Source organism: Parasteatoda tepidariorum, chromosome 4 (assembly GCF_043381705.1).
Source record: "Parasteatoda tepidariorum isolate YZ-2023 chromosome 4, CAS_Ptep_4.0, whole genome shotgun sequence".
Classification (NCBI taxonomy): Eukaryota; Metazoa; Arthropoda; class Arachnida; order Araneae; family Theridiidae; genus Parasteatoda; species Parasteatoda tepidariorum.
Window position 1 is genome coordinate 61507588 of NC_092207.1, and position 15214 is coordinate 61522801.

General features: G+C 29.5%; 1 protein-coding gene across 7 annotated transcripts in view; it reads right to left on the bottom strand.

Annotated features, from left to right (window-relative positions):
• LOC107437190 (RNA binding protein fox-1 homolog 1) overlaps positions 1-15004 on the bottom strand; it is a 67593-nt gene extending 52589 nt beyond the window's left edge. For 6 of the 7 annotated variants that reach the window (XM_071179930.1, XM_071179929.1, XM_016049103.3 and 3 more), the window contains exon 1: positions 14550-14980. In XM_071179930.1, coding sequence (XP_071036031.1) covers positions 14550-14684 — 135 coding nt within the window. In that variant the 5' untranslated portion in view covers positions 14685-14980. Of the gene's footprint in view, positions 1-14549 lie in introns of all 7 variants that reach the window. The other variant, XM_016049104.3, reaches the window with a different exon arrangement.
• Between the last annotated feature and the right edge of the window lie 210 nt (positions 15005-15214).

Consider the following 15214-nt stretch of genomic DNA (forward strand, 5'->3'; position numbering starts at 1 on the left):
GTGAGATAGGAATCACAGTTGATTGCAACTTTATAGCAAAGCAATATATATGTTGCTTTTAATATATGTAATTCCAGCATTCTGTGGAACGCTTGGCGTTTTGGGAAAAATATGAAATAAAAGAACTAACACTAAATCTACTAGCGGTCAAATGAATTTTGAGACAGAAATTTATTCCCCGATTTGAGCAGGGAATAGAGTGTTGGCATTTCATTGAGGTGAACCGGCTTCGAATCCCAGCGATGACTGGTCGATACCAATTCCGCACCCGGCTTGCACCAACCACAACCACGTGACGTGAAATATCCTTAGTGGGAGACGGGTCATGGGTTAGAGTTCCCTTGCCGTCAGGCTAACTGTGGGAGGTACTCGTGGTTTTCCTCTCCATGTAATGCAAAAGCGGGTGAGTTCCATCAAAAAGTCCTCCACGTAGGCAAAATTTCTTCCATTACTTGATCCAAGAGTTCTTTGGATAGGGTTCAAAATTACAAGGCTACGGAGTTGAACATTGGTAGTCGTAAACCCAAAATTGGGTCGGCTTTTCAATGACGGCCATAGGTGGTGCACCACTTTTTCTATATGCAACTACTTAAACTGTTCAATATTTATATCTATCTTTTCGTTTTTCCTGATAATCATATATACTCTACCGTTATTTATCGTGAGCGGTCTTTTGACCACTGTAACATATATGAAATTCTATATCTGAAGACGCATGAAAAGGAAACGATCAGAATATGGAAATGATTTTTTTTAAAAAAAATTTATTACAAGATAATTATTTTCAAATTTATTACCTACACTAAATTCCGTATTATTAACAATCAACCAGAGAAGAATATAACGTCCATTTGAAAAGCGGTAATTTGACCGGTGTCGATAGAAATAGGCATATATATCGTTATAATCGATATCGGTAGAAATAGGATATTAATCGTTGCCGACTTTATCGTACGATTTCGAACATTCGACCCAATAACTTCGACACAACAATTCATAGAAAGCCATATTTTATATATCGACATAATAAAAGTATAACTGACATTGATTAACAATATTCAGTTAATTATTATAATTAACTGAACTAAGTATATTCATACAAATTTTAATAAACGAAAATCACCTTGCAATTTGTAATTCCTAAACAAATGATTAATTAAGTAAGTTGTGGATAGTAAAAATATAAAACTATTTTAAAGTTAACTTAAAAAATTATATCCACATGTTTCGCATGCAAAAGTGAATGATTATTTCTAAATGAACTCGGAATTTTAGACTAGACTTCAAAGGATGCAGGCGACTATGGTGCAGGCGATAGCAGACAAAATCGATAAACATAATGGTGGGGAACCAACCATAGAGGCACGTATGACTCGTTCCATGCAATTTGATCATACAGCAGAGAATGAAACAATAATGACTGCAAAATAATAATCGGTCGCGACAATACTGTCTACTAGAGTTATTTTCCCAAGCTAACATTTAAATGCATTCGAGTTTTTGTCAGACATTTTGAAAGAATCAAAATCAAAAAATCATAACCATTACTATTTTTCAGCAGCATAAACAAGAACAGTTACATTTAAAACATTATTTAGCCATATGTAATGTTTCGGAACTAACTCAACGATTCCAGCACGAAGTATACAAATACAAACCAAACAAGAGAAAAATAATAATTATAATGAAATTTGAAGTATTTGAATCGGAATAGCAAAACAAAATGAGCTTATATCCTTATTAATTTAAATGATATTTCCGACTAACTGCTCAAAATACTAAAAATTTTCGAACAGTAACTAAAAAAGATAATTACATGTAAAAAAAATTATTAAATGCTTTCTTTTTTTTCCAATTTAGTGGCAGTTATTTTTCTACTTGAATTTGCAACACCCAATAGTTCATTTCAAAGAGAGAGAGAGAGAGAGAGAGAGAGAGAGAGAGAGAGAGGAAAAAAAATCACCATCCCACACAATGGGCATTTTATCGACTATTCTGTCCAGAATTTAAATATATATCTACTGCGCTTGGTTAAACAAAACACCAGTGCATTTTCGTTTTTGTACAACATGTTAAAAATATACACATCAATTGAAAAATAATCTGACCAAGTGTTTTTTTTTAAATAATTATTTCATATTAAAAATAATTATTTCACATTTTCCCCACGAAGTACAGTTATTTTGGGAACATATTTAAAAGAAAATATATAATTTGAATAGAAAATTACTTGCATAAGTACCAAAATTGACAATCAAATATATTACATACACCAACCGTAAATTAACTATTACAAGGAATCTTTAATTGGAAGTGTTAAGTTAACATGTAACTCTGTCTATAAGAGCACTATTTAAGGAAACTGGTTTACTTTAAAAGCATAACGAAAAGAAATTCAAGTTTTCAACAATTTTCACGCAACCACAGGGTGGAAAAACAATTAAAAGAAACAACGCTTAACATTTTAAGTGACTAAACATAGAAAGAAAAACACGCAAATCACCCCTTCTGCATGATTAAGGATTTTAAGTAAAGTTAGTTTTTGTGAAATCTCAAAATAGGTTAATGATATGAACGGAGAAGTTGTTTTGACAGCTGCAAGAAAAGTTCCCTTTTTACTCAAACGTTTATCCAAGACGAAGCAGTAAATATCAAGACTAAAAATAAAGTCGTGGAAGTGCGAAAATGCTTTCAAGCACTCAATAACACGGCACATATGGTGAGGTGAGGGGGAGTGCAGTTGAAAGACAGAAAAATTACAGCAAAAATATAAAGATATGTCATCCTGAATATCATAAAATGTAATCATTTGAATATTATAAATGAGGCCATTTTGTATGGACACACCAATTGATTCATCATTCAAATTTAAATTCAATTATTGTATTTTCAATATTTCTACTGCGTAAATAAATAAGAAATTAAGCATTTCATTAAAGCGTCAAAAGAATTGGTCACCACGTAATCTAAGCAGGTCGGACTTATTTCTTGCGAGTCCCAGACGACGATCACACAGCGGAGGAGGGAATGTTATTTAAACAGATACTAAGCATATATGTTAGTTTTATAATATTTTAGAATATTGATAAATATGGGTAAATTTGACCCTTTCTAAAAGTTACAAATGAAAAGTCTAATTTTTATTCCGCAATAGACTGAATACACACTCCAGTGCAATTTTTTCCCCTGCTGCTATGAAACGCTAAATGAACGATTTGCTTTTGGCCCGACCGAAAAAAAAAAACCCCTCCCACGATTAGCCTGACAGCAAGGGGACTCTAACCCATGATCCGTCTGCCACTGAGGATATTTCACGTCAGCACTGTGGTCGGTGACGAATTGGTATCGAACAGACATCACTTCGGTTTGGAGATTTTACAATATTAAAACTAACGACATGATGGCGGCGATGTAATCACCATTGCGCGCCGCACGCCTTTACCTTTCATACAAGCTGGTCTGAAGCAAAGAAAAAAAAAAAATTCTATATTTTGGTCACTTAGAATAGAATTTTTTGTTACAAAATATTTTTAGTGTCCATCGTATCATTACATACTTTAGTAAGTGAAGTATTTGCTTTTAAACAAAATAATCTTTTATTTACTACACTCTTTAGAAATAGTTAAAAAATTTAGAAGCAAAGAGTTAGGTAGTATTTTAAAGCAGGCATGACAAGTTTCTTCCAACCCAAGTGGATGAATCTCTCAAAATCAAAAATGCATTAAACTCAATGAATTATTTGTAAATAAGTGAAACTAAAAGAGTAAATATTAGAAATAAGATAAATCAAATGAATTTAAAAAAAAATTAAAACTGCGGCTTTCCTCCAGTGTTTTTATTGAAGGAGTATTGCAGAAATTTAATTTAATAATTATATAATAAACTTTAAAAATATCGTAACCAAATATTATACTATTGTTAAGTATGAATCAGGATTGGCATCGAATCAGAAGAAACCTATTTCTACCAGAACACTGGAAAAAACTGGACTAAATAAAGAGCAATACAAATTTTTATAAACACCAAGAATCGCAAACATACAAATGTAAATAATAAAAAAAAAACTATATCTTAAATTTAATATAGTACCAGGAATTTAAAAGCCTCGTAAATCCACTTAAAAATATTTTTTACACAAAATTTTAAAAAACTACATTTAATTTCGGAGTTGGTATGAGAAGTTATAAAAATTAGTATGCTATTCGTAAGTGAATTCAACGTGTGTTTTATAGTAGAGTGTATATGTTTAGCATGTGAATTGTTAACTTAATAGCATGAATAAAACTTTTATTAAAGCTTTTATCTCATTTAAATAAAACATTGTAAAATTAGTTGTTTTAATTTCTTAAGAAATCCATTATTTTTATTGCTGTTTTTGAGCTTTCATTCATTAAAAAATGATATATTATATAAAATTAATATTATTATCTAGACTAGATTACAATTATAAACTGTTTGATTATCTTATTTCGATAATTGATAGTTCTTTTTGAAGTTTATACCACTTGAGATGGGAGAAACTTTTTATGCCGTTTTGAATAGTGGAAGTAAGTTAAAGGTATTAATCGATACATTTAATGCAAACTTTATTTTTACATGCCTAATTATAAAACAGGAAAGTTAATTGTATACATGTATAATAATAATTATCTATTAATTATAATTTATAAAGTAAACTTGGGAGTTTTCAACTGCAAAATTTTATTCACTTATTACGGAATTTTTATTTTCAAATCATTTTAATAAAGTGGTTAACAGTTTAAAAATCTGCAATCAAGTGGTAAATAGTTTGAAAATCATGAAAAAATTCTTGAACATTATAAAATGTATTTTCAGTTAATGAGCAATCATTTTAATCTAATAATTATATTCATCTAATAATTATACTCAGCTAATCTAATAATTTTATTCTAATATCATGGGCGAGATTTTCACATTTTACTAAACAAGAAAACATACTAATTATTTCCTTTTTCGCAAATCATCACATCAAAACGAAAAAAAAAATCTACAAATCGTGCAACCCGTAGCAGTGACTACCGAAAAAAAATCGACGGCGAAATCACGCGAATTAAATATACCGCATGGATTGGTGAGAGTATTGGCGCAAATCGACCGTGTCAAATCGATCGCGTGCAGTAATAATATCGGTATATTTCAAAAATTCACGAGAATATAAATAACTGAGCAATGAAAGACATCGGGATTTCGAAAAAACAATGCAAAAATCCGTAGCAATAACTCTCTCTTTTAAAGAATGATTGAACAAGAATATCAGGGCAAAATGAGCGCGTCAAAGAATGATTTCTGGAGGGAAGAAAAAAAAAATTTCTTTCAACATTTCTCCAGAAGAGAAACTTATAACTTTCTTATTCTATATTTTTCATTCTTCTCAAATAAGAATAGAAAAATCACGAGCATTTCTTTTCCCTCCGATGTGAGAAAAAGGCACCTGTTTATTATAATTTTAGAGAAAAAAAAATTTCTGCAGAAAACCAAAATTCTTTCTGCAAGATCTCTGTAATTTTCTGCGACAATGTCGCCGTGATACTGCCATGGGGCATGTCTGTGTCTTTTTTCGTTGAAAGCAGATCTGCCAACATCAGAAATTCAAAAAGCCTTAGTCTTTTAGTGACCATCAAACAGTGCAATAAGCAAAACAATAAAAATTAATTAAAAAAGTAAATTCTCATTCTTAAAATTTAATTTGAGAAATTTTCTCACACCTAAAAATTAGTGACTGAAGCTGAGTGATTAATGAAACATTAAAAAAAAAAAAACTTTACAGAAGCTTAGTTTGATTTCCCAGTTAACAAATTCTTAAAAGTTTATTTTGACAAGGAAGAACAGAGTTGGTTTTGAATTTTTGTTTCTGGTCAATCTCGCTGTATGGCTCAATTTCGCTGTAAGGAATGGTTAATCCCATTAGCATTAACTTAGTAAATGACTGCAGACATTTCCTTACTTGGCACTAACTTTACATTATTTTGTATCAATCCTATCAAATGAACAAAGTTATTTTGAAGCTAGCGATTTTATTTTTAGCTACTTTAGCATGCATTAAGATATTACTGTTAAAAGAAAAATCACCCGTAAACACTTTATAAAAAATAGTGTTATGCGTTGTTTTGGTTAATCAAACATTTCAATTTCTTTGAATTTTGTCCAGGCGCCAGTAAAACCTTTGTTCAGCCTTGGATGTAGTTACCATCTTCTACCGTTGCACTGCAGGTTTTCATGGGCCCAGCAGACACACATCAAGGGAGTACCAGGTCTTACTCAGAGAGTAGAGATTATCAAAATGAAACTGAACAGAGATACTATTGGACTAAATCCTTAATGTTTAAGGTATGAATCTTTAGTAAACACATAAGCTGAACTAAAAATAATTTTTATAATTATAATGACCAATAAACAAGAATAGCTGAAAAACAAGAGAACATTAGAGAGCTGACGCAGGCACTGTGAATTAATCAACAACAACACAAAGGTGGTAAGTACTTCTTGACTAGTAAAGTACAATTCAAAGTTTGTTTACTGGAAAACAGAACTAATTCCCATACATTCGAAGTACCTAGTCTTACCCCACTCTCCACCACATAATTAGTAGATAATCTCAAAAATAGAACTATGGAATTTTGCAAAATCTATTTGCATTATTAAAAAAAAAAAAGATATTGGAACAAATATTGAAATTTTTTAAAATTACATTTTAAAATTCTGCATTAGGTACTTAAGAAAATGGGGTTTCTGAACACACTCAAAATTTAGGAAAACCAAGACAAAAAACTAAAAATCAGCACAAAACATTTTCTATCAGAAAAATTAAGACAACTATGAGCCCAGTATATGACGTCTAAAAGAATAATAATCGACTTATGAACAGCAGTCGACTTATACACACGACATATCAGAAATTTACAATCTCTATATTAAAAATAGAGGGTCTTGTTATATAGAGGGATATACCACAGTTTCTGACTTTAATGATATGTAATAAGCTAAAAAAAAAAACGTTAAGATATTACTATCTGAACTTATTTGCACTGAATTCTGGCATAAAATTATACTGACATTTCTTCAAGGTGCATTACTTTCAGCATTTTTTTGAAAACACAAGAAAAACCTTTTATTAAAATGGAGCTTAAAAACTTCTAAAAAAGCTGGGATTATAATTTAGAAATTAAAATAATTATAATCAATATAATGTAATGTTTTTATTATAGAAAATAAAAAAGTAACATAGATCAAAAGTAGACAAAATCTTGGAATAAAAACTTTCTTTTTATTTATATTTTAAAGTTCATAAAACATTAGCAATAGGTCAATTGAGTATTAATTTCAATATTACTTAACATTTGAATTTAAGAGCAGTATTTATCTCTTCTGAACGGCCAAATGAAAAATTTAGACAGTGAAAATCCTTTGCAAACTAGATTGAGTTCTCTAATTGATTCTATCTGTTGATAAATTTGTAGTTTCTAATGATAAAGATTGGGAAGCTTTCTATAGTTGAAAATTAAAAATGCAGAACTCAATGACTTTTAAATGGCATCATTGCTACTACAAATTACTAAATTTTTTTAACCACATTTTCTTAGATATTTCATTGTTTGCTAGCCAGCAACATAGGGTAAAAAAAAAAAAAAACTTCTAATTTTCGCAAGCTGCTATGTAGGGAAACAGTATTTTTAAAGATTTTTTTTTCAAATTTCAATAGAAAACAAAACTGAAACTTTTTGTGACCACGTAGCGTAATAGGCAAAACAATAATAAATCATTACATTTTAAAAAAAAAAAAAAAAACCATATTGAGAGATTGATTTAGCATTTTTAAAAACGTTACATGAAAATTTTTCTGAAACTCAAGCTTGTTTACCTTTCCGGTCAACTAATTTTCCAAAGTTTGTTCTGACTAAACCTGAAATTATGTTATATGGCTGAATGGCTCTCACAGGTCTCATGCCCGTGAAGAATGGTTAATACAGTTAGTGTAACTTAGCCAACACACTGTAAGTATTATTTTTCCTGCTGACTTTAAAACATTTGTATCAGTCCTCCAATTAGTACACTAAGCACACGAAATAATTTTGTGGCCCAAGGTTAGGAACAAAAGCCAGAGAGTTAGTATGTCTGTAACTGGAAGAACACAGAATAAGTTAATTCTATATTAAAAAATCAGCACAAGATGCTTTGTGAGTAAAATCACTAATTTGCTTTGGAAAACCTATATTTGTTACAGATGATATTTTAGGGAAGTGTAAGCAGCTAAAAAATTATACAGAAAAATTAAAAAGATTTTTAAATATGCCAAAACTGAAATTATACAATAATACTTATAAAAAGAAAATTGAAATAGCTAAAGCTTCTAAATTCAATTCAGATTATTCTAAACATGAAAACAGATTAGAATATCAAACCAGATTATCTCATATTTAAAAAACTTTTCCTTTTCTAAAAAAAAAACTGATTATTATTTATTTATTTTTTAATTTAAATATGTTATGATCGCATATAAATATAATTTAGAAATTTAAATTTTACTAGAGCCAACAATAAAAAAATTTACCGTTGTGTTAACTGTGTTGCAAAGCACTGAAGCAGACTGCACTTACTCACATTTTACAAATACAGTTGGGATTTTTTTCATAGACTAAAAATACTTTTGACTTTTTTGGAAAGACGAATTTCACTCCAGAAGAATGAAAAACAATTATATATCAAATTAACTGAGGCCACTTAAAAAAATTTTTGTTGTTGCATTTTTATTGATTTTACAGCCATATTAAAATNTATGCGTTGTTTTGGTTAATCAAACATTTCAATTTCTTTGAATTTTGTCCAGGCGCCAGTAAAACCTTTGTTCAGCCTTGGATGTAGTTACCTTCATCTACTGTTGCACTGCAGATTTTCATGGACCCAGCAGACACACATCAAGGCAGTACCAGGTCTTACGCAGAGAGTAGAGATTATAAAAATGAAACAGAACAGAGATACTATTGGACTAAATTCTTAATGTTTCAGGTATGAATCTTTAGTAAACACATAAGCTGAACTAAAAATAATTTTTATAACTATAATGACCAATAAACAAGAATAGCTAAAAAACAAGAGAACATGAGAGAGCTGACACAGGCACTGTGAATTAATCAACAACACAAAGGTGGTAAGTACTTCTTGACTAGTAAAGTGCAATTCAAAGTTTGTTTACTGGAAAACAGAACTAATTCCCATACATTTGAGGTACCTAGTTTTACCCCACTCTCCACCACATAATTAGTAGATAATCTCATAAATAGAACTATGGAATTTTGCAAAATCTATTTGCATTATTAAAATTCTGCATTAGGTACTTTTAGAAAATGGGGTTTTTAAACACACTCAAAATTCAGGAAAACCAGGACAAAAAACTAAAGATCAGCATAAAACATTTTCTATCAGAAAAATCAAGACAACTATGAGCCCTGTATATGATGACTAAGAGAATAGTAATCGACTTATGAGCAGTAGTCGACTTATACACACGACATATCAGAAATTTACAATCTCAAAATTAAAAATAAAGGGTCCTGTTATATGCAGGGATATACAGTAGCTTCTGACTTTAATGATATGTAATAAGTTAAAAAAAAAAAAACCTCTAAAGATATTACTATCTGAACCTATTTGCACTGAATTCTGGCATAAAATTTTACTGACATTTCTTCAAAGTGCATTACTTTCAGCATTCTTTTGAAAACCCAAGAAAAACCTTTTACTAAAATGGAGCTTAAAAACTTCTAAAAAAGCAGGGATTAAAATTTAGAAATTAAAATAATAATTATCAATATATTGTAATGTTTTAATTATAGAAAATAAAAAAGTAACATGGATCAAAAGTAGACAAAATCTTGGAATAAAAACCTTTTTTTTATTTATATTTTAAAGTGCATAAAACATTAGCAATAGGTCAATTGAGTATTAATTTAATATTACTTAACATTTGAATTTAAGAGCAGTATTTATCTTTTCTGAACGGCCAAATGAAAAATTTAGACAGTGAAAATCCTTTGCAAACTAGACTGAGTTCTCGAATTAATTCTATCTGTTAATAAATTTGTAGTTTCTAATGATAAAGATTGGGAAGCTTTTTATAGTTGTAAATTAAAAATGTAGAACTCAGTTACTTTTAAATGGTATCATTGCTACTACAAATTACTAAATTTTTTTAACCACATTTTCATAGATATTTCATTGTTTGCTAGCCAGCAACATAGGGTAAAAAAAAAAACCTTTTAATTTTCGCAAACTGCTATGTACGGAAACAGCATTTTTAAGATTTACATAACTGGAATTACTGGAACATAACAGAAAACATAACTGAAATTTTTTGTGACCACGGCACAGCGCAATAGACAAAACAATAATAAATCATGAATTTTTTTAAAAAAAAAGCCATATTGAGTGATTGATTTAGCATTTTTTAAAAACGTTACATGAAAATTTTTCTGAAACTCAAGTTTGTTTATCTTCCCGGTCAACAAATTTTTCAAAGTTTGTTTTGACCAAACCTGAAATTATGTTATATGGCTGAATATTCTCTCACAGGTCTCATACCTGTGAAGAATGGTTAATACAGTTAAACTTAGCCAACACACTGTAAGTATTATTCTTCCTGCTGACTTTACAACATTTGTATCAGTCCTCCAATTAGTACACTTAAGCACACGAAATAATTTTGTGGCCTAAGGTTAGGAACAAAAGCCTGAGAGTAAGTGTGTCTGTAATCGGAAAAACACAAAATAATTTAGTTCCATATTAAAAAATCAGCACAAGATGCTCTGTGAGTAAATCACTAATTTGCTTTGGAAAATCTAAATTTCTTACAGATGATATTTAAAGGAATTGTAGGCAGCTAAAAAATGATACAGAAAAATTAAAAAGATTTTAAAATATGCCAAAACTGAAATTATACAATAATACTTAAAAAGAAAATTGAAATAGCTAAAGCTTCTAAATTCAATTCAGATTATTCTAAACATGAAAACAGATTAGAATATCAAACCAGATTATCTCAAATTCAAAAAACCTTTTCTTTTCTAAAAAAAAAAAACTGATTATTATTTATTTATTTTTTAATTTAAATATGTTTTGATCACATATAAATTTAATTTAAAAAATTTTCTTTTACTAGAGCTAACAATAAAAAAATAGCACTGAAGCAGACTGCACTTATTTTACAAATACTGTTGGGATTTTTTTTATAGACTAAAAATACTTTTGACTTTTTTGGAAAGAGGAATTTCACTCCAGAAGAATGAAAAACAATTATATTTCAAATTAACTGAGGCCACTTAAAAAAATTTTTGTTGCTGCATTTTTATTGATTTTACAGCCATATTAAAATTAAAATACTAAATGCTTCTATCTTGTTATTTATACTCAGATCCTTGTTTTGATAATCAAGTTATTATTTCTAACTGTTTCTTAGTTAATTCTCATTTTTATTCCATTTAGGATTAAAAACTTTGTTCCACACTCAGTTGAAATTGCTAATGCTATAGCAGAGTTTGTATGTAGATTCTAGATGAAAATAGAGAAAAGAAAAATCAAGGAAGTTTCCAGAATGCAGGTTACTTGTTTAAATTTTGTATTTAAAAAACAAAGCGTAAAAACACACACGTGACTGGTGTTTTATGAATATTTCCTATTTTCAATGCGTGAAATTCACTTGTAGAGCAGCTAAAAATATCTTTTAACTACCTGATGAATTCCTTTCGATATCAAACTTAAAAAAAACAAATAGGAGAGATTATTTCTTCTCATTCATCAATGAGGAAAGAAAAGAAGCATAAGATGGACTTAGTCTTACAATATAGCCTACCAATAACAATATAAAATTTTTTTCAGTCAGCCAGGTGATAAGCACAATTGACTATAAAGCCAAATGTTGTGAGTTTGAATCCTACTGAAAGTACCGGGTGTTTCTGTGTGTTGTCCTCGGTTGTGTGAGGGTGGCCCGCATTATTAGCAAGTATCTGTGGCAGTATAGCATGAATAATGATACTCGTCCCCTTGCAGGGTTGCAAAAACCCCAACGCGGGTGAGTTTTTCTGGGTTTTATTCGGCTTTTCATGTTTTATTGGGTTTTTTTTCTTCAAAAGAGAGGGCAGGGATAAGTACCTTATTTTTATAAAGCTTATTTTAATATTAACAATTAAGTTTAATTTTATGAATTGACTTAACATATAGGTAATTAAAGTGTAATTAATATAAATAAATTGATGCAAAAGTCTGAAAAAAGTTTCTTCTGACACCAGGATATGAAATGTAGTATCTACTCACATGCATCACACATTTGAAACTTACTTTAACACAAGATTACTTTTTATTTATATTTTAATCTTAAAAAATATTTGAGGAAATAATTTTTCTGCATAGAAAGCTAATCAAAGGCACTGACTAATCAATGGCTATACAGTCAAATCTAGTCCGCAAGGTGACTCTCCAGTCTCTATACACAGTTTTTTCACCATAGGTTCATTTTTTTAGGCTATACTACATATATATTTCAATAGAATAGCTCTTCAATATAACAGAGGATAAAAAAGAAATCAATTTTAGAAAAACCCACTTTAAGATGGGTTTTACTGGGTAGGTAGGTTTTTTGAACCCTGCGCCTCTGTGACTTAGGTACACATCAAAAAACATTAAGTGAGCAAAAATTCCAGTAACTTCGGAGATGAAGAATGAGATGTTTAGTGCATGCAGTTAAAAGTGAAAGAAATAATTTTTTTCTGAAACGTATGATAAAAAAATAATCTACAGATAGTGCGATAATCTGCAGCACTTGCTGTTGAGCGCAAGGGTTTCTGTTACCGGGTTGTGAATATTGATATATATCTTATTTGGACAACAACAATATTAAATAGTGCAAAATAATATAAATCAATTAAATATTGAATTTTTTTACAAGACATGATATTAAATTTCATACACATTGATCGTATGAACCAAAATCCATGTCGCAACAGTTAGAATAGCTACCAAAATATGCACCCTATAACCTAGAATTACAATAAAATTTTTTAAAGGGGTGCAATTATTCGAAAAAAATCATTGGAAAGAGTCAGCATCTGTTTAGCAACGACCAATTGAGAACCCAATATACTAAATAGAGTGTAGCGTATCTACCACTACAAAATTACAACTACAATTCACTAGTATATAAGACATGTTAACTCGACTCTATGTCGGGGTACCTTTTCATAGATGACGGTTGACATNGATGAAGAATGAGATGTTTAGTGCATGCAGTTAAAAATGAAAGAAATCATTTTTTTCTGAAACGTATGACAAAAAATAATCTACAGATAGTGCGATAATCTGCAACACTTGCTGTTGAGCGCAAGGGTTTCTGTTACCGGGTTGTGAATATTGATATATCTTATTTGGACAACAACAATATTAAATAGTGTAAAATAATATAAATCAATTAAATATTGAATTTTTTAACAAGACATCATGATATTAAATTTCATACACATTGATCGTAGGAACCAAAATCCATGTCGCAACAGTTAGAATAGCTACCAAAATATGCACCCTATAACCTAGAATTATAATTAAAATTTTTAAAGGGGTGCAATTATTCGAAAGAAATCATTGGATAGAGTCAGCATCTGTTTAGCAACGACCAATTGAGAACCCAATATACTAAATAGAGCATCTAAATGTATTTATGATGCAAAACAGTCATGATATGCATTATCTCAGAGGTGATAAGAACTAATTATCAATCAATTTTAATATTAAGAACTTTCAATATTAACAACTAGGTCTTTCTTCACATACATAATATATAAAAAAAGTATTCAGCATCTTAAATATTACATTACATAAATGAGCAAATTGGTTAAATTAATTTATCAAAACATAAAGCTTTAAACAAGATTTAAAATAAAACATTTATCTTTTCTGGAGCTTAATTTCAACGACTATAAATGATAGTAGCATCCAAAGTATAAAATCTTAAGCATTTAAATGTCCTCATTAGTTTATGAACTACTGCCTTTTAGATACATCTATTTTATAGAGAATAATTTAAAAATCTAATGAATAATAACTCTAATCATAAAAAAAAAAAATGCAAGCTCAATAGATCTACGCTATTTACTAAATTCAACTAAAAAAAAGGCAAATGTTGTACAACAATGAATAATAGTACAGATAAATTCAGAAAGCAAATTTAATGAAATTTTACATATTACAAAAAGTCTACTGGCTTTATAATTATATTAATAAATTTAATTTGTAAAATTAATAAAATTTTAAACATTATATTAAGTTCACTGATTTTACTTATCCTAAAAAACTTCGATCGATAAACAATACTCCTGATACCGACATCATTTAAAATAAAAATAAACATTTAACACATTCCTAGTTATTTAATAACATTTAAACTAACGTATGAGTTGTCAATTACATTAAATAAATTGAAATGATCCTGAACACTGATTCTTTATGTACTAACAAACAGAGGAGGGCCTTTCCATTTAATTACTTACCGGGTCAGATTTCAAAAGATCTGAAGTATCAGTCGCAGTCCCATTCATATAAATTTGATCTTTCGTGTTTGAAGAATTGTCATTTTCGTCCGATAGTCCTTGGACTAAAATTCCGTTTACAATAGCAGATGCCATAGGGATGAGAATGAGAGAAGATGAAGATCACAAAAAAATTAATCCACCACTTCAAAATTTTATCGTTAATAAAATATAAACAAGTAAATCAGATCAATCGAGGTTTTGCTTAAATCACGTAAACGTTAAAATCGTGAGTAAATGCGACATCACATTACTTATAAAAATTTTATGAGTATAATTCAGAGAGCAATTGACAAGTATAAAAACAAAGAATGAATGGATGCTTTCCAAATGCCCGGATGCACGCTTTGCTGAATAGGGGTGGCGGGATTTTACAGTACCGAAATCGCCTCAAGACGGTAAAATGACGCATGCGCACAGAGGGCAATACACTCTGCCTCTTAAAAAAGTCGCACTAAAATCACTTGAGTTTAGAAACTGTAAAAGAATACGCAAATCTATTGGACTTTTAAAATATAGTTACCTTTTTTTTAATTAAAATTGTTGATAATTATAAATTTACAGTTTATCCGACGTAATTTGGCTTATCCAACCAAATTGTGATAAAGAAAAGCATTTTAGTTTGC